General features: G+C 44.9%; 1 protein-coding gene across 1 annotated transcript in view; it reads left to right on the forward strand.

The window, feature by feature from the left end:
- Positions 1-22,316, forward strand: part of arhgef28a (Rho guanine nucleotide exchange factor (GEF) 28a) — a 44,888-nt gene extending 22,572 nt beyond the window's left edge. Inside the window, 24 exon segments of the mRNA XM_069168443.1 lie at positions 1,213-1,255; positions 2,984-3,085; positions 3,736-3,859; positions 4,647-4,782; positions 4,866-4,921; positions 5,007-5,067; positions 5,198-5,333; positions 5,436-5,551; positions 6,562-6,702; positions 6,935-7,185; positions 7,966-8,091; positions 8,184-8,301; positions 8,422-8,676; positions 8,790-8,866; positions 8,969-9,147; positions 9,741-9,832; positions 9,959-10,144; positions 10,519-10,760; positions 11,431-11,478; positions 12,050-12,385; positions 12,387-12,569; positions 14,965-15,250; positions 20,355-20,425; positions 20,427-22,316. Coding sequence (XP_069024544.1) covers positions 1,213-1,255; positions 2,984-3,085; positions 3,736-3,859; positions 4,647-4,782; positions 4,866-4,921; positions 5,007-5,067; positions 5,198-5,333; positions 5,436-5,551; positions 6,562-6,702; positions 6,935-7,185; positions 7,966-8,091; positions 8,184-8,301; positions 8,422-8,676; positions 8,790-8,866; positions 8,969-9,147; positions 9,741-9,832; positions 9,959-10,144; positions 10,519-10,760; positions 11,431-11,478; positions 12,050-12,385; positions 12,387-12,569; positions 14,965-15,250; positions 20,355-20,425; positions 20,427-20,522 — 3,461 coding nt within the window. The 3' untranslated portion in view covers positions 20,523-22,316.
- The last annotated feature ends 1,689 nt before the right edge of the window (positions 22,317-24,005 follow it).

Consider the following 24,005-nt stretch of genomic DNA (forward strand, 5'->3'; position numbering starts at 1 on the left):
CACACCTGGCACGCCACTGTCACTGTCAGCGCTAATGTGTGTGTGTGTGTGTGTGTGTGTCAAGGTTATTATTGTAAACTGATTCATCTGTTTAAAAAAAATTGGAAGTCGAATCAAATCCAAAATCTATGTTTTCCATCTCATGGCTATTCGTAATGAGGGAACTGTTGCCCGTAGTGACAGAGACTCGCCCACCTCTGCGGTTCCTCTCAGCATTATGGAGCTCTATAGCACATTTTAGCAGATTGTTTTTTTTTTTTTTTAAACTTAATTTCCAGCTTTCTTTTTTTTTTTTTTTTTTTTTTTTGTGAAGAAAAAGATCTGATGAACACACTGACGCCACCTTACCGGTGCTACACAGCAGACACGCAAAGTTAGCAACTAACTAGTAAACACAGGGAAGCATTAGGGCGTTAATGAGCAAAATATTTTCTTCAGAAGTTGGTGGAGACCAAAACAGACCTGGAATGAGGCCGAATATTGGACTTCCATTCATCGTGTGGCCAGAAATACAACTTTAAGATCATGCTGATGTTGCTTTTGTGTCTGCCGAATATGTAAATAAACAAGCTGGCTCGCCACGGCCATTGTTCCTCTAATGGTCTTAAATGGAAATTGTGACTTTCTAAGTGGGGGAAAATGGCTCATGATAAAGAAAAGTGAAAGCTAAAAATTTTTTAAAATAGAAAGGAGAATTGAAACTCCTGACGTAAGAACGAAATGAGAATCGCAAAACCGTAATAACCTTGGCATGTGCTTATATGGCTTACCTAATCGTGACTCGGCTTTATTGGATGAAATCAGCTTTGCATTGATGAAAGGAAACGTTAACTGATTGCCTTGCAGCCTGTGACACCATGTGAGGAGTCTCTGAGGGGTCATCGCTGTGTTTCTGTCTACGCTGCTGCTTTCATACGTATCGTCCTGCCCTCATTATTACCGTCTTTGTCACTTTGCATATGATTTGTGGTCGTATGCAGATGTCATCATATCAGCCTGTTCAGAGGGGAAAACAGCTCCTCTGGCATGTAAATGAAACCTGTTCAGGCTTTTTCTATATTCTCTTTAAATCTCGTTCCCTTTTCTGATTGAATTGTCTTCCTTCTGCTTCCTTTCTCCTTCATCTCAAAGGAAGTCATCTTTCATGTACTTCTCCTTTCCTTATTAAGCAATTACGTCACCAACATGTTCCTATTCTTTTTATCTTCACAGAGCAAAGAGCCTCCGGTATATCCGATCAGTCCCACGAAAAAAGGTATTTATTCTTTACAAGTAATTAATTCAAGTGTTATCTGGATTACTTTGTATTCCAGATTCTCTCTTTTTTTTTTTTTTTTTTCTCTCTCTCTCTCTTTCCAGTATCTCGGGGGTTTTTGCTCTTAATTAAAATCACTGTATGTTTCATCAGACAGATAATCGCTAGTGCCAAGGGTAACATATGTGGGGTATCCACGGTGACCAGGTTGCTTGGTGACAGCTGGCCTTCTCTGAAGTTTTCTGTTCTTTTTTTTTTATGAGGCTGTTTAGTCGTGATGCAGAGCTGTTTTTTTTTTGTTTGTGTTACTGGTGTTTTGATCCCCCCCCCCCCCCCCCCCCCCCCCCCCAGAGACAACAGAGGTAGTGACAGATATCAATGTTACCCTGTTATTTTGGTATTGAACAAGGATTTCACCCTGTTTTTCATCTCGGGCTCATCATGCCTCTGTGTTCCTTATTTTCAAATATGACGTGCTTTATCACGGACACGGACGCATGTTGATGCATATTTTGTGATTTGAATGAAAAACACGTCCGTGTTGGAGGTTTTATGTGGCCTCTGTCTTCCTCTAAGAGAAGTGGCAAGGATATTGTTTCCCCTTCCTGCTCCACTCCTGCTATTTTCGCTCTTGTTCTTTTAGGAACTAGAACAGCACTCAGAAAGCGCTGACCTCTGCCAAAACCAACAGTCCCTTCTTCTATGATATCCACATCTGCAACTGCTTCCCATTATGCTCGTTCCAAAAACTCGTGCCTCACTTAAACCTCACATCTCAGCTGTGAAACCATGGATCCCAGGTGCTCCATAACGACTGCTTCCAGTAATAAGTTTGAAAAAAAAAAGTACATGTTTGTGCGCCAGCTTGTGTCTCATCAACGAATGGTAGATGATAAAATGGTCTGCACTTCTGTATCGTGCCTTTTTACCTCAGTGGACTTTACAATTTGCCTCCTATTCACACACACATTCACACACCAATGGCTCGCCACTTAACTTTGGGTTCAGCGCCTTGCCCGTGGACATTTTGGCATGTTGACAGGAGGAAGTCGGGATTTGAACTGCCAACCTTACGATGAGTGGATAACCCGCTCTACCATCTGAATCACAGCCGATATGGAGTCTCGGCCTTTCTGTTATGGCCTGTGTTTTTCCTGTTATTGAACTTCACGACCATCTACTGAATTTTAAAGATGTATGGCATTTGTAAGGCCGAATGCTGTGTCTCGCATGTTAAGGCGAATGAAAAATAATTACTGGGCCGATCCACTTCATTATTTATTGGGTTCTTCCTTGACCCATGCTGCACGCTTCTGCCAAGTTTCCTTCTAATCCGACCGGTCATTTTTCTGTAACCCTGCCAACAAACACGAAATCAAACCGCAGTAAAAAAAATAAAATAAACACATCCCCCTTGGCGGAGGTAATGCTATTTGGCATCATTACCTCCGCCAAGGAGGTTATGTTTATTCTTTTTCATCTGGTTATTCCTCCATTGAACTGCCACATCTCAGCAGCTCCCCCTTGTGGAAGATACCCGACAGCGTCCGGGCTGAAAAAGAATCGCGGAAAAAGCTGAAACGGCTAGCGGCGTTTCTTATTATTTCCCATTGATTGAGTTGAGCATTTGATGTTTGTTTTGTTGTGTGTTGGTTGAACAAGCAGACATTTATGGCTTCCCGTCTGTGATAAAACAGTGTGTTTGTGTGTGCGCGCTGTTCTTTCCAGGGAGATTAAGTTCCGTAAGCGCGCCCAGTCAGCTGATGAAGAGGGCAGCATGGAGCTGGCCGAGTCCCTCCAACATCTCACCCTGTCTGAGTTTCTCAAAGAGTACGTGGGGGCGTGGGGGGGGATTGACCTTTTCCAAGCTACCCCTGACTGTCCGGTCCAAACGAACTAACCCGAAACAAAACTTGCGGCACGATTCCCTCCTCACAAACCTTCCCGCAGCTCCTCTAACAGCAGAACGATATCGTTTCGGCATGTCTGTTGCGTCTAACAATTTCATGAATTTTGACTTGCTTTCACAGCGCAGAGTTGCAGAGAACAAACACCGTTTTTTTTTTTTTTTTTTTTTTTTTTTTTTGCACTGTTTTAGCGACTAACAAAGAATCTTTATGATCACAATTTTGATTTCAGTTGCTTCCCCTTAACATTTTATGTTTTACCAAAAACAACCAGCTGCAGATGAAATTATAATTCTTGGTAAACTGTTGCGGTTTGAACTAACCACATTGTGAATCACTCACTGTATGTTTGTGTACTGTAAGCGTGTAAGAATACACAGCTGTGTACTCGTACTCACATGGACGCGCCGCCTGCGCCTTCCACAAGCCTGTTGCTTTGTTGTCTTGTCCGACTCGCCGAGAAGAAAATCAGGATGTTGTGACTAATGCCTGTCTGCAAACCCGACTGCTATTGTTTTAAGCGCACGAATCCGAAAGTAACAAAATGCCGCTGATGATTTCAAATTTTCACAGAATTGAAGAGGAGGAGTTGGATAAGTACAACATCCCGACCAAGGCAGAGTCGGAGAAGTACAAAGTCATTCGCACCTTCAGTTTTCTCAAGAGCAGGATGTCCAGTACACGCAACAAGACCAAGGTAAACCCAGACTACAAACAGTCCACTCCTTAGCTGCTGCACCTATCAATGAAACTCAGAAATAAAAGTAGAATATAAGGAATAACTGGTCTAACTTCATCTTGTTGTGAACAAATCTAGCAAAAACAACAACAACAACAACTAAGCTTTAAATCAGCTTTCAACCTAATTTAATAACTTCAAAATACATTTCCAAATGTGTGCTCTATAGGTACAGGTGTGCTGATGCATATAAAGTTCAATTTAGCTATTCATTCCCGTAGAAGTATTAATAATGTCGGACATTTAGAGACACTTTTTGGAAGGCCGAGACTCAGGTATGAAGTACGTGACTCCTTCTCTGCCTTCTGGGACACACAACCAGGAAAATGTTTCTGGGAATAACTCAAGGTCGCGGTGACAGACCAAACATGGTGTCTGGCCTCCTTCCTTTTTTAATGATTAATTCCCCCCCGCCTTCGTTGTTGAGTCAGCACAGAGACCGACCGGGAGCCCTCCCCGACATGCATCTGTTATTTACGCTACGCTCCCATTTCCGTGTCAGTGGACTTTCTTACGGTTAGGGGGTAGAGGGGGGGGAAGGCAGGCGCTCCTTTCACACTCATTTATCTACTTGAATGCGGGAAAGTTTGCTGCGCAAATAGAAGCTTTACAAAGATCTGGTTAATAGAAGTCTGAACTGAGGCTTGTGTTGACCGGAGTTCAGCTGTCAAACAGCTGTTTTTTTTTTTTGTGTGTTCATATGGCCTCTTTGCTAACGCCAATGTCTCTGGCGTGGTTTTCAAAGGGGAAAGGGAAGGACAGGGAAGCCAAGGACAGGCAGCTGAATGGACACCGGTTTGCGACAGGTTCCTGTTTAGGCCCTACAATGTGTGTCGTGTGTGACAAACCGGCGTCTGGAAAGGACCTTCTGCACTGCTCGGGTAAGTAAAAGTTTACATTTATAGTTCTTGGAACAAATCCATTAAATACAACTTTAAAAAAAAAAGATATGCCTCTGTCCCAGGTTGCACTGCCATTGTCCACAAGGGCTGTAAGGAATCTCTCCCCCCGTGTTTGAAGGTGAGTCTTGCTCGTCTCGACTGGACTCCGTCCCCGCGTCTTGTTGTTTGTGCTCTAACCAGACGCTCTCATTTGTATTACTTAGAAACTTCAGGACAAATATGCCGTGACCATGGTGAAGAACAGAACAGCATCCCTCCCACAGAGTGAGTTTAAAAAAAGTCAGGTCGCCGACGATTAAGGTCACATCGCGCGAGAAGTTTCCTGTTTGTTCCGCTTTTCACTGCGGCAGCACCGGACGGGGCGATTAATCGTCTCTTTTGTTTTTGCCTCAAGACTTCACAGTGAGAGACAGTCCGCCTCAGTCTGCGAGCCCCATCTCTACCTCTCTGCCCATCACGACCCCTAAAGAGAGGAGGGACGCCGGGACGCAGTCGCTCTCTCTCTCTGGAAGTTTCCCCAACAGTGACGGGTCATTAAGAACTTTAAAAAAAAAAAAAAAAGCAACATAATGTGGTGTGAGGATATTGGTCACAATCGGTGTAATGACGGCGTGTGTTTCTCGATGATACAGCCGCCTCAGTGAGAGTTCAGAGACGGAGTCTGATGCCCTGAAGTCGACCAGCCAATCGGAAGAGCTCCTCCCGACTCCAGTGTCCTCCACCTCCACTGACTCATCCTTCGGAGAGGGTATGAGATGTTGTTATTAAAATACCCCAAAAAGAAACAGATCAGTTAGTCAAGTATTACGCAGATTTGAATGTCCCCCATGTGGCCAAATGTTGTGTTCCTGCTGCGAGAAGATGCTGATGAATGTGGCTTATATGGTCATCTTGGGATAAAATTGTCCAGAAATAGAAAAGTGGAGAGGAAATGTAAATCAGCTGCAGAGTAGAGATCATAGTCCCACAGTCCTGTCAGTTACAAAACAGGAAATGGTTGAAAAGAAAATTCACTTTTCCCCTTTTTTCTCAGATTATATTCAAATTCTTTTTTTTTAATGGATTTCATCTTTTTAACTCTCCAAACAGACTTTTTAAAAAAAATAAGGAATTCTATTTTGTGAACTTACTAGTGACAAATGAGACACAAATTCAAACAAAATTTACAAATGTGTTAAAAAATAACTTGTGTGTAATAATAATCAATGTAAAAACACTATTTTGAATGTTGATCCAAGAGTTTGATCAAAAGGAAACTGAGCTATTGTATGTTTTGGGAAAAAAAAACGCCTTATCTACTTTGACATTCCACAAGAATTCGGTGGGGAAAAAACAGACATCTGAGTTTTCCACCAGCACTTGAATGCAACATGTTTGTGGATCATAGACTGCAAAAAACCAACTTAAATGTTACCCAGTCCAGCCACGTATAAATAGTTTACAAATATGTTTAGACTTTAATATGCACAATAAATGATACTGCGAATCTGAAGTAGAAAACCGACTTTTAAGTTGTTTGTATTCATTTAAAAAAAAAAAAAAAAAAAAAAAAAAAAAGGTTTAAAATTTATCAGAACATGATTTTTGAGTTTGAGGAGTGAAAAAAAACAAATTTCTAAAAACCATAAACGGCTCTCAAATGTTTACAACATATTTGTAAAGCTTCTTTTTGTTTGTGCGAGATGAAATATGTGCTTTGGCACCTCTCTCTCTCTCTCTCTCTCTCTCTCTCTCTCTCTCTCTCTCTCCCCCCCGCAGACTGCGTGGACTCGTATATCCACGCCGACATCTCGGCTGATTCTGTGGATTATGAGGCCGAGTCGTGGAGTCTGACGGTGGAGCACAAGTTCTGCAAGAAGCAAGACAAGCGAGCTGTCAAGAGGCAGGATGTTATCTACGGTGAGCAGATTGTGTGTGTGTGTGTGTGTGTGTGTGTGTGTGTGTGTGTGTTGTGAAAGACAACCACTGGAATGTGTCGTTTCCAGCAAGTCTCACTGTGATTAAAAAAAAAATGACTCACCGGATAGCAATTTTAAAAAACGATTATAAGATTGAGTAACAGCTGATAAAATGCGCGTCTTTTTTTTTTAATGCGACGCACTAATTTGAGTGTCTTTTATCGCCGGCGCAGAGCTGATGCAGACGGAGCTCCACCACCTGCAGACGCTGCACATCATGGCCGAGGTTTTCCGGCGCGGCATGAAAGAAGACGTGCAGCTGGACACCGACGCGGTGGAGCGGGTCTTCCCCTGTCTGGACCAGCTGCTCCTCTTCCACCACGCCTTCTTCGCCGCCATGAAGGAGCGGCGACACGGCTCGGCCCAGCCGCCGGGACACCGGAACTACCTCATCCGGCGGATAGGAGACGTCTTGCTCCAACAGGTGAGCCGGGACTTCTACTTTGATCTTTTTTGGAGCGGAAAACAAACGACTCTCTCCGTAGACTTCAACGTAAAAAAAATAGCGTTACAAAACCAATGCGTTTTAAAACACCGGATCGAAATGACTTTAGAAATGACCACCATGTCTCGGGGTTATATTTCCACTCTGCCTGCCACAGAACACGCTGGACAGATACAAAAAAATGTTGTCCCACGTCTATCGAGTGGTGCCATAGAGCCCTTCTATCAGGATCTTTTTTTTTTTTTTTCACATCATTGTTGGTCCAACTAACTACACAGCAAACTCTTCGACGTGGCGTTATTGTTTAAACCGGTTAGTTTAAAGCAGACGTTTGGAGTGGGAGAAATCACCTGAGCACCTGTCGAACTGGGAATTTCCCAGTAGGAAAGTGTGAGTTTATTGAGAGCTCGGAGAAGTCGGTCTGACGTCCACATGGCAACATCAGGGGTGAAAGGTGGAGATACACTTGTTCAGCCCAAAAATAAGTCACTTCCTGGTTTATTTAGGTTATGAAATAATAATGACTCCATTTCGTCCCTGCGATGGTCTACATCTGTGACGACGAGGTTGTTTGTCACTCTTCTGTATTCAGAAAGCAGATAGCGCAGATTTCCTGGAGGCTGCCACGTTGCCGCTTTTTGTTGTTGTCGCGTAAACGCTCTCAACCGGGAAGTCGGAGGTTACCAAATCGGAACTTTCCCCGCTAAGTACAAGTACAGGAATCTGGTGCGGTTGTGAGTCACAGTTTTTTTTCTGCAGTTTTCAGACGAGAACGGAGACAAAATGAAGCAGGTGTACGGAGACTTCTGCAGTCGTCATAACGAAGCGGTCAGCTTTTTCAAAGAGCTGCAGCAGCACAACAAGAGATTTCAGAGCTTCATTAAGGTATTTTAACCTTTTGTGTAAAGATTTTTTTTTTTTTAGATGCGAGCATTGCAGCCGTTCTGCAGCGTAACTATTCATCTTACTTTTTCAAGCTACAAGGTAATAATTATTTGGTGCGACGGAGGGAGATCCCAGAGTGCATCTTGCTGGTAACCCAGAGGATTACAAAATACCCAGTGCTGCTGGAGAGGATCCTTCAATACACTCAAGGTCAGTCGTCTGCTGCCCTCTGCTGGCGGTTGCAAAAAACAGCCCAATAAAAACACAGAAAATATACAAAGTGAAACAAAATATCCGTTTCAGTTTTCTTATATTTTTTTCCCCCCTCAGAGGAAACACAGGAGCACGCCGACCTTTCCAAGGCCCTGGCCCAGATCCGAGAGGCGATAGCAGCCGTGGACCTGAGGGTCAGCGAGTACGAGCAGCACCAGCGGCTACAGGAAGTGTGGAACCGCATGGAGAACCGCACCTCCGCCAAGCTGAAGAACGGACACACCTTCCGCAAGCAGGACATGATGGGGCCGGGCCAAACGCTCAAACACCAGGGCCTGCTTCTGTGGAAGACGGCCACCGGTCGACTCAAAGGTGCCACTTTATAGCATTCTTTTTAAAAAATTTTTTATTATTTTTTAACAAAGGAAACAAACGATCAAGACCAGTGATGTAACCGTTTCCCTTCTTCTTTCTGACTTCCACAGACGTCCTGGCTCTCCTTCTCACAGACGCACTCATCTTCCTTCAGGAAAAAGACCAGAAGTATACATTTGCTGCTGTGGTAGGCATTCAGTGATCAACCATACAGGTACTCGGGTGTAGCAGTAATCGGCAAGTGAGACAGATGTGTGTGTTTTTTTTTTTTTTTTTAAACGCCCTTCAGGACCAGAAGCCGCCCGTCATCGCCCTGCAGAAGCTAATCGTTCGTGAAGTGGCAAACGAAGAGAGAGGGATGTTTCTGATCAGCGCCTCGGCCGCCGGGCCGGAAATGTACGAAGTCCACACGTCGTCCAAAGAGGAGCGAAACACCTGGATGAGGCTCATCAGAGAGGCTGTAGAGAGGTGCGTGTATACGTCTGTGTTTTATGGGTATTCTGAGGAAAAGGAGGCTGTTGACGGCTGAATATTCCGATTTTATCGCGCGCAAACATTTCTGCTGGATACAATTTTGCCACGTTACTATTTTTACATAATTTTTTCCATTGTTGGGATTATATTTGTCTTCCACCTACTGGCACTTTTTGCACTTAATTGTCCTTAAATGTAGCTCTTATTGCGTGTCTAGCTTTGGGATCTACATTATTGACATCAGTTGCTGATAAATATAATGTTATGAGATTTTACGAGCCTCCCTTCGTCCAAAGGGGCGTGCCCTTTTCAGGTGGACTCGTGCTGAATCATTGCTGATTGGACATTTTGTCTCTATATAGCCTGTCATTTCCACATGTGTTGTTAACGCTGATGATGGCTTGTGGCTGAAAGGAGTCTGTTTTTTTTTTTTGCCCACAATAAAGTAATAACAATAAAGAGTTGCCGCTATTCTACAGTTTTTTTCATTCTCGTCTTAAACCGTGCTCCCGTCTTGTTTCCCGACTTGCGAGTTGTTGCGTGCCAATTCTCGACAAACACTTCTCTAACCTCCGTTCACCGTTCAGCTGTCCGGAGGAAGAGGAGGAATACACAAGTGAATCTGAAGAGGAGAGGCGAGCTGCCGAGGCCCGTTTCCAGAAGATCCACAAGCTACAAGGTCATTCATCTATTTATATTTCCATCATTGTCTCTCTATTATTTAGACTGTTTTATAAAATAGAATGTTTATAACCTGGGAGTTAACGCTGTCCAATCCCCGGGTCTATGTCAACGTGCGCATCAGAGATTCTGATGAATCGGGACCAGCAGATCTGCACCAGCCTGGAGGAGAAGCTGCACATCTACGCCGAGCTCTCGGCCATGAGCTGGAGGACGGACGCGGCGCTGGTCGAACCGCGTCTGCTGGTCCAGCCGCACTCGGAGGAGCTGCCGCAGGCCGCCCTGCTGCTGGCTGCCGCTCTGCAAGAGGGTGAGCGGTTTAATAGATGACAGAATAGATATAGATGTCTCTCCGAGATCTTTTGCGGTTTGTCGTCATCAAAAATGTCTGAATATTCTGCAGATTTTCTCAAAGACACTTCGATTCGCCGAAATTCAACAAAATTGCAAGCTGTTGCTTCGATTAGTTCAATTTGCGTGAAGTATCGCAATCGCAAGATGTAGTTCCAGAATTCTGGAGGGACTGACATAGTAAATGCTGTTGTAAGCGGGCATTTACGTATTGATGGACGATGTTAGTGAAACATTGATAACTTCTCCTATGACGACATATTTTCAAGAGTTACAAGGTTTGAACTTCTTTTAAAACTGCTTAGTTGTTTTTTTTGTTTTTTTTTTCCGTAGCCGATAAGCTGAAAGCCACGCTGTCATCCAAGCCCGACTCTCCATGGAGTCCCGGCCAGGGCTCCGACACGGACTCCGTGTTTCCCGTCAGCCCTGCTGCACCCGCAGAGTCCGGCTCGGACTCCTCTGAGGCCTCGCCTGAAAACCCCGAGGCCAGCGAGGGGAGCTGTTCTGCCTCTTTTCTACCGCAGCTCCTTTCAGCTGACTTGCAAAAAAACAATACGAGTGACGTCGACTTCAAGGTACATATTCTTGGCAATTACAAAAGAGAAAGAAAAAAAGGGGAGATTGTAAATTAAATGGATTTTCAAGTTAAATATTGATGCAGCTATATGGTGTAATACTTTCCCGTAGCTGTTGTGGTGGAGGTCCAGATGTATTTCCCACGAGTTATAGCATCTGAATGTCACCTCTTCACAGATGTGCGGCTCATGATTGCCAACAGTTGTTTTAATAATTCAGCGCGGCCTATTAGGATTACATTTCGGCCTTAATGCAATGAATCATTGATAAGACCATAATAAAGGAAGTCCATTTAGTTCCCAAAGGTACTGCAGCATTAAAAATGGATATGGAGACTTATTCAATTTACCATGCCACAGCCGTGCCTCCAGTTTGCAGCACTTTGTGGACCTGCCAGGTAAATTACTCCGATAAGAGAGAGTCATTTTCTCATCAGCTGCTGTGTTAATTGAACCCGAAACAGTGTTATAGAGAAGCAAGCGGCCTCCAGGGGGCGCAAATGTTGCACGAGTGCAAGCTCAAAGGTGGATTTTCCACTCCGCTCAATAACAGGAAAATACTCTTAATTATTTAGCTGTAAAATTCGTGCATTTACATGCAGAGCATGCACGAAAAACACAGGAAATATATGTAATCGATATTTTGTTTGTGATTTTTCTCCATTTACAGGTCGCTCAAAGTGTCCAAAACCTGACTCGGTTGCTGTTCAGTCTGCAGGTAAGTGAGAGCACCGCAGCCCCTAGTCTGTGTTAAGTCATCAAACAAAACAAGCCTCGCCTGTTCTCGGTATGAACAGATACATGCTGCATCGGTTGCAGACTCAGCTGGGATGCCGGCTTTAATATGTCTGCACACTTCAGCTTGCGTAAACAGAGAAGCGGCGCTCTGCTCGGCTGTTTGAAGCCGAAGGTAGCGAAACGCAGAAGCTCGTCCTACTGATCTTGCCTGCTGAGAGACACAGAAAGGCCTTTTGTTTCGCTCTTCGTTGGTATAAAATGTAAATTTGCGTGAGGAAAAAACATAATGTATGCGTATTTGCATACGGCAGGTGTGTATGTGCAGGTGTGCGGGTGCTCATATTCAAACTTTTTTTTGTATTCGTTCCACTGTTAGCGTTTGGATCCTTTAAAAAAAAAAAAAAAAAAAAAAAAAAAAAATCCAGGCCAGCCGTTGAGCCCAATCGTGATTTCCGTCCCATTTTGTAGCTTTTTTTTGTTTTGTTTTTGTTTTTTGCGATGATGCACCTGGTGGTGAAAATGTGTCCCCTCTCTCCCTGTCTGCGGGCCAGGCTGCGGTGACCATCCAGGACAGCAGCTACGAAGTCCAGAGGCTCCTCCTCCACGAGAGCGGGCGCCCGTCTCCCCGCGCCCAGCGGCCGCACCCGCCCAGCGTCCGCGGCAACACCTTGCAGGAGCAGGAAAAGCAGCGCAACCTGGAGAAGCGGAAGGAGGAGGTGGCGGCGGCGCAGCGGCTCCAGGACCGGCTGCGGCAGGAGAAGGAGCGCTGGGAGCGGCAGTGCCAGGCCAGGGAGAGCCAGCAGGGGGAGCAGGAGAGCCGGCTGGAGGAGAGGGAGCGGCAGTGCCAGCTGGCGGCGGAGAGGCTGAGGCGCGAGCGGGAGGCGCTGGTACGAACAGCTGGAGGAGTACCAGCAGAGCCTGGAGCGGCTCAGGGAGGGCCAGAGGAGCGTGGAGAGGGAGCGCGAGCGTCTGGAGAACCAGCAGAAGCTGCTCCAGACCTGGAGGCACGGCCGGCAGAGCAGCCTGCCCGTGGTGATCCCTCACATGGTCATCCCTCTGGACGGACAGCAGGTAAGGGGGGCGGAGCTCAAGTGATAACCGTTTTCTTCTGCCGGTGGATTTCAAAATAGTCTCCTCTGTGGAATCAAGAGGGTTCGATAACGCTCCTCACCGAAGCTCTTGACCCTGACGGACGCGCAGTGTTTACGGAGTATTTCTCTGCTAAAATAATTAACTAGAAGCTTCTTTTTTTTTTTTCTTCCCTCGGACAACTCTGAGCCCGAGTTACGCCGGTCCACTCATTTACACCGAGCAGTTCAATCCCCTCTTGATGTACAACCCGCGATAATGAGAGCAATTCCAGCGTCATTTGTCTTGGTGCTCCAGCAGCTTCGCTCACCAATAAACATCTTCATGATTGATGATAATTAAAGCGCCCGCAAATAAAAGCCCCAACAAAATAATTAAAACCAGAGGCACGCGTCCCGAGGAGCCGATCAATCGTGCCGGAAAGGACTTAAATTATCGACACTTTGTTTGGAAAAGCACTACAGTGAAATGTCGTCTCACCCTCTCAACCCCCCCCCCCCCCCCCCCCCCCCCCGACCCCCGCAGCTGCACGTAGGATAAAGGGTGCACTGTTCTCCGTGCCCTTTAAGTCCCCGATGTAAATCACAGTGAGCAGCAGCAGCAGCAGCAGCAGCAAACGGTGAAACTAATACAGCAGAAACATCCATGTGCCGGTTTGTGCTGCTCGGTTCAGCAGGTGTGACTGTTCAAAAGACACCCCCGAACGGACGGACAAATGAGCCGACTCATGTTACCCTCCCTCCCTCATTAATTTACAACACCACCTTAGGGTTGGTTTTTTTTTTGGTTTTTTTTCTTTCCTGGCCAGACGTGATGAGTCTCTCCTGGCCTTTTCAGACTTATTTATTTCCATTCATCTATTTCAGTCGGTGTGGAGGCTGCTTTAATAATATGACAAAAGCGTGCGGAGGAGGCAGTGGAGGTCCTAATGTTTCCCCTGGTAATGTTTTGGCCAGAGGCAGCAGTTCACGGTGGTCAGACACAGATCGAATGACTGACGCACGCACGCACGCACGCACTCACACACACACACACACACACACACACACACACACACACACACACACACACACACACACACCAGCTCTGAGGTCGTTTCTAATTAGCTGTGCTGCCTCCTCTCAGTAGAGGAAAGGCCGTGTTGATGTGAAGACGGGACGTGAGGGAAGAGGGGTGGGAGGAGGGTCTCTAAGCAACCTGCGTTGATCATACGTTAAAGGCTCAGTTCACCCAAACGACTCCTAAAATTTGACGTACTTAACTCGAGTTAAATCTGCCCCTTATTTATTTTTTATTTTTTTTCTTAGTTTGTGGTCGTATTAAGAGTTTGAGATATCTTTCTCTGCTCCTGAATTAAGAACCACCAATAAACCATTGCACTGTTCTCTCAGTGTTCTTTTTTTTTTTTTTTTTTTTTTTTTTTTTTCAGAAACGGCCTCCATTTTAGGGACAAACTACAGAAGACACTGGGAAGAGTTTTCATGGAAACTGCTCTCCATTAAAGAAATAATCAACAAAAAAACCCCAACTCGCTGTAAATTCTTTATAATATCCAGAATACGTATTTCTTGGGTGTTGTGAGCCTCAAAAATGAAATTTCATCCACTTCTGTTATATTGAGGAAGAGGCTAATATCTCCAAACTTACCTGTACATTTACTACAGATAAGTGGGGGGAAATAGATTTTTGTGCGACTCACCTTTATTATTCTCTCTTTAAATTTTTTTTTAAATTAAATTAAACACAAAACAAAACATCTCCTGAAAAGCAACAAATGCAGTAATACAATTTAAAACAAATCCATAACATCAAACACAAACACATATATACACGTGCATCTCATCAAATCAAGCCTAGTGTTGTAATAATACTAAAAAAGTATCATACTAAATCAAATTTAATGCCACAGCTAAAAGAAAATAGAAAAAAAAGATTTCATATGGATGTCAGAAATAATCATAACTCAGTGTCCCAAATCTTTTCTTTGAGGAGAAATTCATTATGAAAGGTAAACCAATGTAATAATGTTTAAGATATAGAATAAAGGAGTCCACAGCCTACTTTTTTTGAGGAGTTGAATATGTGGAACCTTTGTTATTCTTTTCAAGAGTTTGATCTCAAAAAAAGATGGTTATAATTCAGTGTTATACTTTTTGTCAGGTAAACCATGTTTGACTGCTGTGTTTCCTGATCCCACATGCAAATGCCTGAGTGCATTTCAAAGGTGCATCGTTGAAAGGTTTCACAGGTGTGGACACCACCCAACCATCAACATCCTTCCGCCGAATGTCTGCTCTCGCCGCTCTTGATATCCATCTCGCAGGCCTGAATGTTAAAGCGTGTGACGTTTCGCTCTCTGTCTCTCTTCCTCTTGAAGGACTCGGCTCCCAGCCCGTCCAGAGACCACGGCGGTAACGGCTCCGTGTTCGTGAACGAGGCTGCGTTCGCCAGCGCCACCATCAACAACCGCCACGTCCACCACAAAAGAAACGACCCCAGCGCCCACAACTGTCTGAACACCCTGCTGGCCAGAACCAGCAGCAGGCAGCCTCCCGTGGCTAAGGCTCCCCACGGCCAGCGCTCGGACTCCCAGGGATGGGTGATGGGGACCGGATACTTCTACAGCCCTGCAGGACGGCTCGGCCTGCAGCACACAGCCAGCGGTAACAATTACGTCGCCCCCCCCCCCCCCCCCCCCCCCCCCCAAAAAAAAAAAAAAAAAAATAGAGGCAAAACTATGAGATATTGCGACCCAACAGCTCTTTTTCACAGTAGTCATTTTAACAGCAGGGAAAGGACCGGTATGTTGATGATGGCTCAGCTCCCTTAAGCGTCCCCAGGAAGCAATGACGGTGAGCCAGCGTGCACAAAAGCAGGACCTCCCATTTAATGGAAGGCGGCCATCATAACTACATCTACGCTTTCCTTACCGGGAGAATTCAAAATGTCTGCGGTGAAAGATCCTCCTGTTGGGATAAACTAAAAATAAGAGCAAACATTACATTTTGTGTCAAACTCTGAAAAAAAATCCAATTACAGCCCTTGAAACGCTTCCGAAAATCTACAGCAGCAAAAATAATGAGCCGGTCAGACTGCCCCTAAAATGAGGATGCATTCAAAACAGAGGGTCAACGTTCAAGACGGACCCCGACAGAAAAAGCACGAGTTTCCCATGTTTTCCACATACGACACGTTTACCACATGTTGGAACACATGATAACGTGGGGAAGATTATGTAGGAAAGTTTTCACATGAGAATCTACATGAAGCTTCACACATTGCACCATGAAAATGTTCCAAAACCACATGTTTTCCAATGAGCAAAATACATGTTTCTCGTGCACGATCACATGAGTTTTTTTTTGCACATGCGAAATTCATGTTGTTGGGTTTTTTTTTCTGGAAGTGGAAGAAGGCGCATCAGGTCAGGAGGGCAAGCAGGTGGATTTTGCAGGTTTGTGCACCATGAATTCGTCCCCCCAGAGTCAGACTGTCAACACCGAGTTCTACTGTGTCGCTCGGAGGTGTCTGAGGGGGGAAAAAAAAAAACATTATTTTTGGCGTGATGACACTTTGGTTCCACACCATGACAACGGGGTCGGTTACAGCGCTTTGAAAATGTGCGAATTTCTCGCCAACAGCAACACAGTCGCCGCCCCCACCCCACCCCACCCCACTCCAACCCTATCTGCCGGATTTAGCTCCTCGTGACATCTTTCGGTTTCCGCCCCAAAAATTTGACACAAATTGTGAATGTGTGCTCTCTGCTCAAGTCTCAGATCCATTATGAAATGAGACCAGTGGTCACAAATAACGCTTTGCAGCACGGGTGCTTCTGTTGATGGTTTTCCTTGAAAAATCACGTTAACATTTAAGTTATTATCAAGGTTTTTTTTTTTTTCTTTTTTTTTTTTCTTTTTTTTTTAAAGCTGGAAACCGAAGCTGCAGAGTGAAGGATCTGATTCGATCTCGGGAGTATTTTCTCAGGTCCATTAAGCAGCTCAATTACTACATATCACTCCGACTAATGTTTTAGTATGTTCTAGTATTTATCTAATGTGTGCTAATGGCAGTAACGTGCTGCCTTATCGTGCTGTGAATGCAAATGAGAAATCTGCTACCTGTGAGAATGTAAACAAACTCTGCGCCTGCACTGGTTTCACCCCCACCCCCCTACCCCCCGTGTGTGTGTGTGTGTGTGTGTGTGTGTGCACTGTACACACAAGCCCGCTCTGCTCTCATGGCCATTTCCCTGGTGAGGCCTTGTCTGTCCTTCCTCTCAACCCTCCCTCCTCCTCCGCCTCCACCTGCACCACCACCAGGCGAGCGAGCCGGGGGCCCCTTTCGCCCCCCCCGTCAAAGGAAAAAAGAAAATCGATGGTTTCCCTATCTATTGACCGGAGGCGTAGACAACAGCATGTGAATCACAGTTCACAGGCGATGGCTGACTGATTGGGACATCGATCTAAAAAAAAAAAAAAAAAATCTTTACAAAACTCATTACAGCATGACTTGCCATGGCGTCGGGCTTAAAAAAAATAAATAAAAAAAAATAAAAAAAAAGTGTGTGCGGAGTAACGAGCGACGCAGACGCGAATGAATCCGTGGTTCACTCGGGAGGTGTCAGGTGCGTTCTCACAATTTCGCCCATCCCCATTCCTGATCCACTCATGCAGCAGCTCTCGCTCATATTTTACAGCAGGTGTGTGTGTGTGTGTGTGTGTGTGTGTGTGTGTGTGTGTGTGTGTGTGGGAAAGGGTGGGGCAGTGAATAAAATGTCCTATCTTCACATAATTTCCTGCTTTCATTTTAGCCCCGACAAAGAGTCATGTTCATATTTTATGCGCAGATCTAAAGAGCTCCTGTGCGACCTCATAACGGATCACCGGCACCTGCTCTCTCTCTCTCTCTTATAAAACACAATACAAAGAGGAATCTCTTTTCAAATGCAAATTCTCCAGTCAGTCAGTCAGACAGATCAAAAAATATGATCTCATTTCTTTTCCTCACCTGAGCATGTGAACATTTCTTCTTGTGCACACACACCAACGCACACACACTTTTTTTTTTTTTTTGTTTTTTTTTTTTTTTCCTTCTAATCAGCGGATTTCCATAATTTGTCCCCGCACAATGTAATCTCGGGGAACCAGTTGGATGGAATTTTTTTTTTACTGAAGTGACGCTTCATCTGATGAGTCACATCAGTTTTTTTTTGTGTGTGTTTTTGTTGCCCACCTTTTCATACGAGGGATGAGAGCATTGTGAGTAGGCTGCAGATGTATGTGATGCACAAACCTGCTTCGCGAGTTTCCAACAAAGCCTCGGGGTGGACGAGTAATGGCCGAGTGATACTAAAGAATATAAGGAAAGCAATGTGTGTGACTCGGGTGAGTCATCGACAGCATATGCGCAAAAGAAATGAAATCTCCCTTCGCGGTGACTTTTTACTGTTGTTGTGTATGTATGTCGTCCCCCCCCCCCCCCCCCCCCCCCCCCCCCAAAAAAAAAAAAAAAAAAAAAAGATTCAAAGTGAAGGAGACGTTCGCTGTCATCATCGACCAAGCTTTCCTGGACACAATACTGTTTTACAGACGATACATCCTCATACTGAAACATCGGCAGACGGCGATTTCCACTGACTCCCAAAATGACGCGCGCGCGTTTTAAGCGCCCCCTGCAGGAAAGACAATGTCTCTCATCCAGAGACACGTTTCGCGTATATAACAAGACTATTTGACCCGACAAACATAAACGAATACGAAATCGCATATTACATCAGACGTAAAAATTGTTGGAGGGACCTTCCCTGACCTCGGTCTGCTGCGTGTGTCTTGGTGCCGTTTTAAATTGTTCATCTCGAGTACAACAACGCTGCGCAAGTGCAACGCCAAATCGGTTAACAGTTTATATATCGACTGATTATGACCTACAATTTTTTTTGTTGACGCTAATTGGCATTCGAGCTCGATTTACACGAATCTTCGGGGGGGGGGGGGGAGGGGATCCCAGTTCTCACAGAACGGTCCAACTGAAAGTCACATCATCATCATTTTGAAACAGCTCGCTTCTTCCTGTAGGTGCATTTCACTGGTGTAGACAGAAAATAATAATTGCCTGTAAAAACAAACAAACAAAAAACAAACTTTTTCTTTTTTTTTTTTGCTCTTCAGATGTTTAACAGCCCCAATTTTGTGTTGCCTTTCTATAAATAGCTCGCATTAGCATTTGTGTTGAAACGCCTTGTTAATGCTAAAACCGTGTTACCTCTCGGATGAAGCCCCGCGACGGAGAGATGGAGTGTTTTATATCGTCTGGCTGCACGCTCGGCGTTTCATCCATCAGAGGTCCGGGGCCTGTGCGGTGGCTAACAGAGCCACTCCGACAGACTCTTATATAATTAATCAAACAGAGACACTTTCCTACAGGGACACAATGAGGCAATTTATAGTTCGTGCCATCTGTTACCATGACAGCACACCTGCCCTGAGACGAGACGGCGCCCGCCGTGCGCGCGGATGTACGAATGCGAGCAACGCCGCGCACACTCGGCCGTGCACCGCCCGCAGGAGCGTGCTCTCTCTAACATCTTATTTAAATGGCTGATAATGTCATCGATCCTTGAAAGGGGGGAGGCGGGGGGGGGCGTGCCGCGGCCTGGTGGGGATACACGCTTGCGCGCTACTCTGGGCTGTTCCGACCCACAATCCTCTGCTTCGTCCTCTTCCACTTCTTCTTCTTCTGCTTTTTCCTTCTTCTTCGTCTCCTCCTTCTTCCTTCTTCCTTTTGCGGGCGGGGCATTATCGCAAAGGATTGTGGGTCGGAACAGTCCGACGTAGCATGCTGACCTGCAGACTGCCCCCCAAAAAAAATACGACCAGATGAAGCAGGACAATCCTGGTAGTTTTGGCGTCCTACGTAAATCATTTTCTGGCACACTAAATAATGTGTTGATGCGGATTTAGTTCTCTTCTCGTCAAATAGGACGTACGACCCAGAGGGGTCAAAGTTCAAGGCATTTCATTTTTATGATGAAGTAGAATATCCTAGTTGTGTACATACTACACGCAACAGGACATCATTTGTAAGTGTAGCTGCAGTACGTACCTAAAAGCAGAAAGAAACGGTTTGCGGACCGTAACGCAGGGAAAATATTAGTTTTTTTTTTTGTTTTTTTTTACGAAACACTTCAGCCGATCATATCTTCGCCGACTGGAGGGCCCGAATCTTCGTTCCCATCTCGGTCGTTCTTCATCTCCAATTTTTTTTTTTCCGGCCGCTCGTTTTCCTCATCTCTTCAGCTGTCAAGTGTGTGTGTGTGTGTGTGTGTGTGTGTGTGTGTGTGTGTGTGTGTGAGAGTGGGTGGAGGCAGGGGCCGTTTGAATCCTGACAATTGATTATGTTGACAAATAATAATGATAAAAGTGACACCCTTAATGTATTGTGTGTGTGTGTGTGTGTGTGGGGGGGGGGTTGATGGATAGCTTGAAATTCTTTTTTTTTTTTGTTTGTTTGTTTGTTTTCCGCCTCGTGCTCGGGTGCGGGGAGGGAGGGAGGGAGGCAGCAGACTGATCTGTACGCTGTTAGTGATTTAGATAAGTGGGCTGAACAATTAGATGGAGCTCATTAAACGTGTGGCTACGCGTCCCATCCTGGTGATTTATTTATCAGCAAACGATGAAAGTGTCTTCGGTGGATATATCGTCTGTATTTCTTCTTCATAAAATTGAAATGTTTTCATTTTTTTGTTGCTTTTTGTTTGTTTTTCAGATCACAGCTACGACCGGGAGACGTGGTCGTCGACGGCGACCGGCGCCGGCCCGTATCCCGTGCTCCCCGCTTCCCGGTGACCCCCGGCTGGACCTCAGTGCGCTGGTTTCCCTGGAGACGGACAGCGGCGGGGAGGAGGGCGGCGAGGAAACCATTGTGTACCTCTGAATGTTGATAAATTTCTGACTCCGGGGGGGGGGAGGGGGGAGCCGACGCGGAACGACATTAATGGATCCCCGGCGTCGTCGCCGGATCGTCTTTCGTCGTGTCTTTTTGTATTTTTGAAAGGTTGTTTCTTTTTTTGGTCTCTTTTTTTGTTGTTGTTGTTGTTGTTGTTGTAAGGAGTTGCTGGAAACGTGGAGAGATAAAAAAAAAAAAAAAAACTGTCTCGCATACATCATGCACCTTAGCTTCAGGCACCTCCGGGTGTTCAGTGTCTTTTCTCTTTCTCTTTCTGTCTGTGTGGTCGTATATTGACTGTCTGGTTCCCTGCATCCCCCCCACCCCCACCTCACCTCTCCCTCCTCCCTCCCCCCTCTCATCTCCCACATATCTCACCCCCTTAACTTATATTAAATCAGCCACCGAGGGAGGAAAAAGCCCTCCCACCTTTTACAGCGGTGACGCATCTCCCCCGGCGGCTGATTGTCTCTTGGTAAACCTGCTTTATCCGCAGCGCGCTTTCGTGGGTTAAAAGAAATAAGCACCAGATACGTTTCCCATCGTGTTAACGTGTCCGTTTGGTGATGGAGTGGAGATTTTCAAAAGCCCCGGGGAAAAAAAAAAAAAAAAAAAAATCCTTTGAGAATTTATGACCATAAAATGAAGTTGTTGTTGTTTCATCGCGGCCCCCGACGACGATCAGCTGGTCGATGAGTCCGACCCCCCCTTTTGATCCCGCTTAAAATATCCTAAAAACCTGTTACTATATACTATTAAATTTGATTTAAAAAAACAAAAAAAAAACACTTACCGTCCCCCGAGGATTTCAAATCCCCTCGTGAAATTCGAGGTCGCGAATGAAACGTCTCGACGACTACGGGATGGATCGTCATTGACATTTCGGTACAAACATGAATCGTCCCCTCGGGGTGGCGGGTGGGGGGGGGTAAATCGTAATGAGTGCGGTGGTCCTTTGTTCGGGTCACGCGTTTCATTTGTCCAATAATTTAGTTTGTGAACAAATCCAATCAAAAAGAAAAAAAAAAACGGTGACATTCCCATTAACTTTGCCTGTAATTGATGTTTAATGCTAATTTGCTGACGTGCCGAGACACTAAAGCAAAGGCGACAAACATGGTCAACATTGTACCTGCTCAACATCCCCGTGTTTGCGTGGCGTTTTAGCATATTCGCATTTCGCTTAAAAGTCACAGCGCTGCTAGTGTTTTTGATTTTATTTGTTTATCTTCTACTTTCAAAAAAAAAAGAAAAAGCCTCAAAAGGCGGGAAATGTCTTGAGAACATCCTCGCGAGCGCCCAGAGCAACATAAAATTGCCTCACCGACGCCTTAGCGCTTAATGCTGAACTATTAAACTTGAATATTCATGAAGCGTATTTGCATATTATCCCTCCTAAGCATCCCCCCCCCCCCCTTCATAGATCGCCGTGCCAACGCTTTAGGTTGTCTCCCGGTGTTTCCACAGATGCTGCAAAAAGAAAGATCTGGTTTTTAATTACTCTCGTAGTTTCCCTAATAGGACAATAAGGCGGCGGCAGTATTTCGATGCGACTTCAGTCCCGTGTACATACGAGTTCGTTCGTGCTTTTATTTATTTATTACAAAAGAGATTTCAAGTTGTTTTTTTGTTGTTGTTGTTTTTTTTCTCGTACTTTGTGAAGGGTTGTGTTGTACATAGAAGTGTGTAAACGGATAAACAGGTGTGTTTTCTCGTCGTGAGCTCGTGTTATATATGCAGACATTTACTGAATTCATAAAACTACCTTCAATGCACTTGAAACTGCTGGTTTTTGTTTTTGTGTGTGTTTTGTGATATAAAATTGGGCTTTTTTTTTTTTTTTTTGGAAGGAGGAAACACAAATTTCACCTCCGGCACAAACATCACACTTCGGGGTTTTGACGCCCTCGCTCTGAATGCGCGGCGTCTCGTAGCGGCGCAAACAGATGCGTGAGCGAGCCGCTCGGTCGGCGACAGGTGGCGCGACCGGGTGCGTGACCGTCAATGACTTCCTGTCTGAATCGGAATCGTTAAAAAACAAAAAAACAACATCATCGGTGTCTGGGGCGAGACTTTTTTTTTTTAATGGGCGTAAAAGATTCAAAAACGCTTTGGACGGGAGGTGCCGGGCGTTCCCTGACAGCGGTAATGTATTTTCATACGCTCCACCTGCGTCTCTGCTGCTGTCTCAAAATTGTTTTCAACACAAGGAGCAGATGCCAGGGATCAACAAGGTCCACTGCTTTTTCACCCCCCCCCCCCCCGCTCCAATATGCGTCTTATTATTTCATGGAATATATATATATATAAAAAACGCCCACTCTGTTCCCCGTCAGCTCCCGAGTCTCCTTTCTGGATGATCGAATGTTGCTTTCATTAAACATAACTGCCGGGAATGCCGGTGCGATTCGTGGTAATATTACAACGCGCATCGATTACAATGTATTAATTTGAATTAAACTCAAAACCTTCATTGGATCTTATTCTGATTTCATTAACTCCTTGCAAATACAATCTAATGAATCAGGTTAGACTGAATGAGATGAAATAGACGAGCAGTTTTCAAAAAAAGAAAATTAATTCGTTATCTATCTTTCATTTGTTTAAACTTTTTGCTTCATTCACGATGAATATTTTCTGCATATTTTAGGGTTATGTACGTCTACTGGACACACTCGATCCAGCGCAACCGCTCTGCCGCAGGTTTTACCTTTTTAAGAAGCTTAAAATGCCTTCAGCTATAAGTTTATCACTGCGGTCGTAGTTTGCGGTACTCGGCCGGTGGAGTTGCGCTCGACTGCGTTCTGAAATAAGTTTTTTAATATTATTCTTTCTTCGGTTTTGTAAATGGGGTCTGGCAAAAACACCAAATACGATCAATATTAATGCAGTCCAGTTCGACAAGACTGCAAACCGCAACGTCATATTCAAAAATACAGAACATCAAAGCGGAACATGATGAAGTTCAAATTAATGCACGAGTTGTCGTATAAGATTTTTTTTAGGTGTACCCGATGAGGCGGGAAGTGGATTTGCCTATTTCTTGGACATGAAGAATAGTTAAGATTTGTTCATAGTAATACAAAAAATCCACAAGCCTTCGGTTTGGAAAATATAGCGAGAATTAATTAGTAAAGTTTTCTATTAATATAATTTGGCGGGATGGACTCCGGTTATTGTGTTTTTGCACCCTACAATCAGATTTATTATAAATCCATATAACTCTTGATTGACTTAATAGCAATTTTTTTTAAATTTATTTTTTTAAAGGACTTGCAGCCGTTACTCGTCATTCTCCAGTTTAAGGTTAGCGACTGGTTGAATAGGTTTTTAATGCCGGCGAAGGCTTCCGACATGCGCAACGTCAAGTGCGCACGTTAGAAAAACAACAACGTGAAATGATGTCATTTAGAGCACTTTAAACAAATACGTGCGCAAAATACAATAACCGAAACGCTTTTCGGCGCTCGT

Source organism: Embiotoca jacksoni, unplaced genomic scaffold, assembly GCF_022577435.1.
Source record: "Embiotoca jacksoni isolate LCO1_2020_lvr unplaced genomic scaffold, fEmbJac1.0.p SCAF_10, whole genome shotgun sequence".
NCBI classification, from domain to species: Eukaryota; Metazoa; Chordata; class Actinopteri; family Embiotocidae; genus Embiotoca; species Embiotoca jacksoni.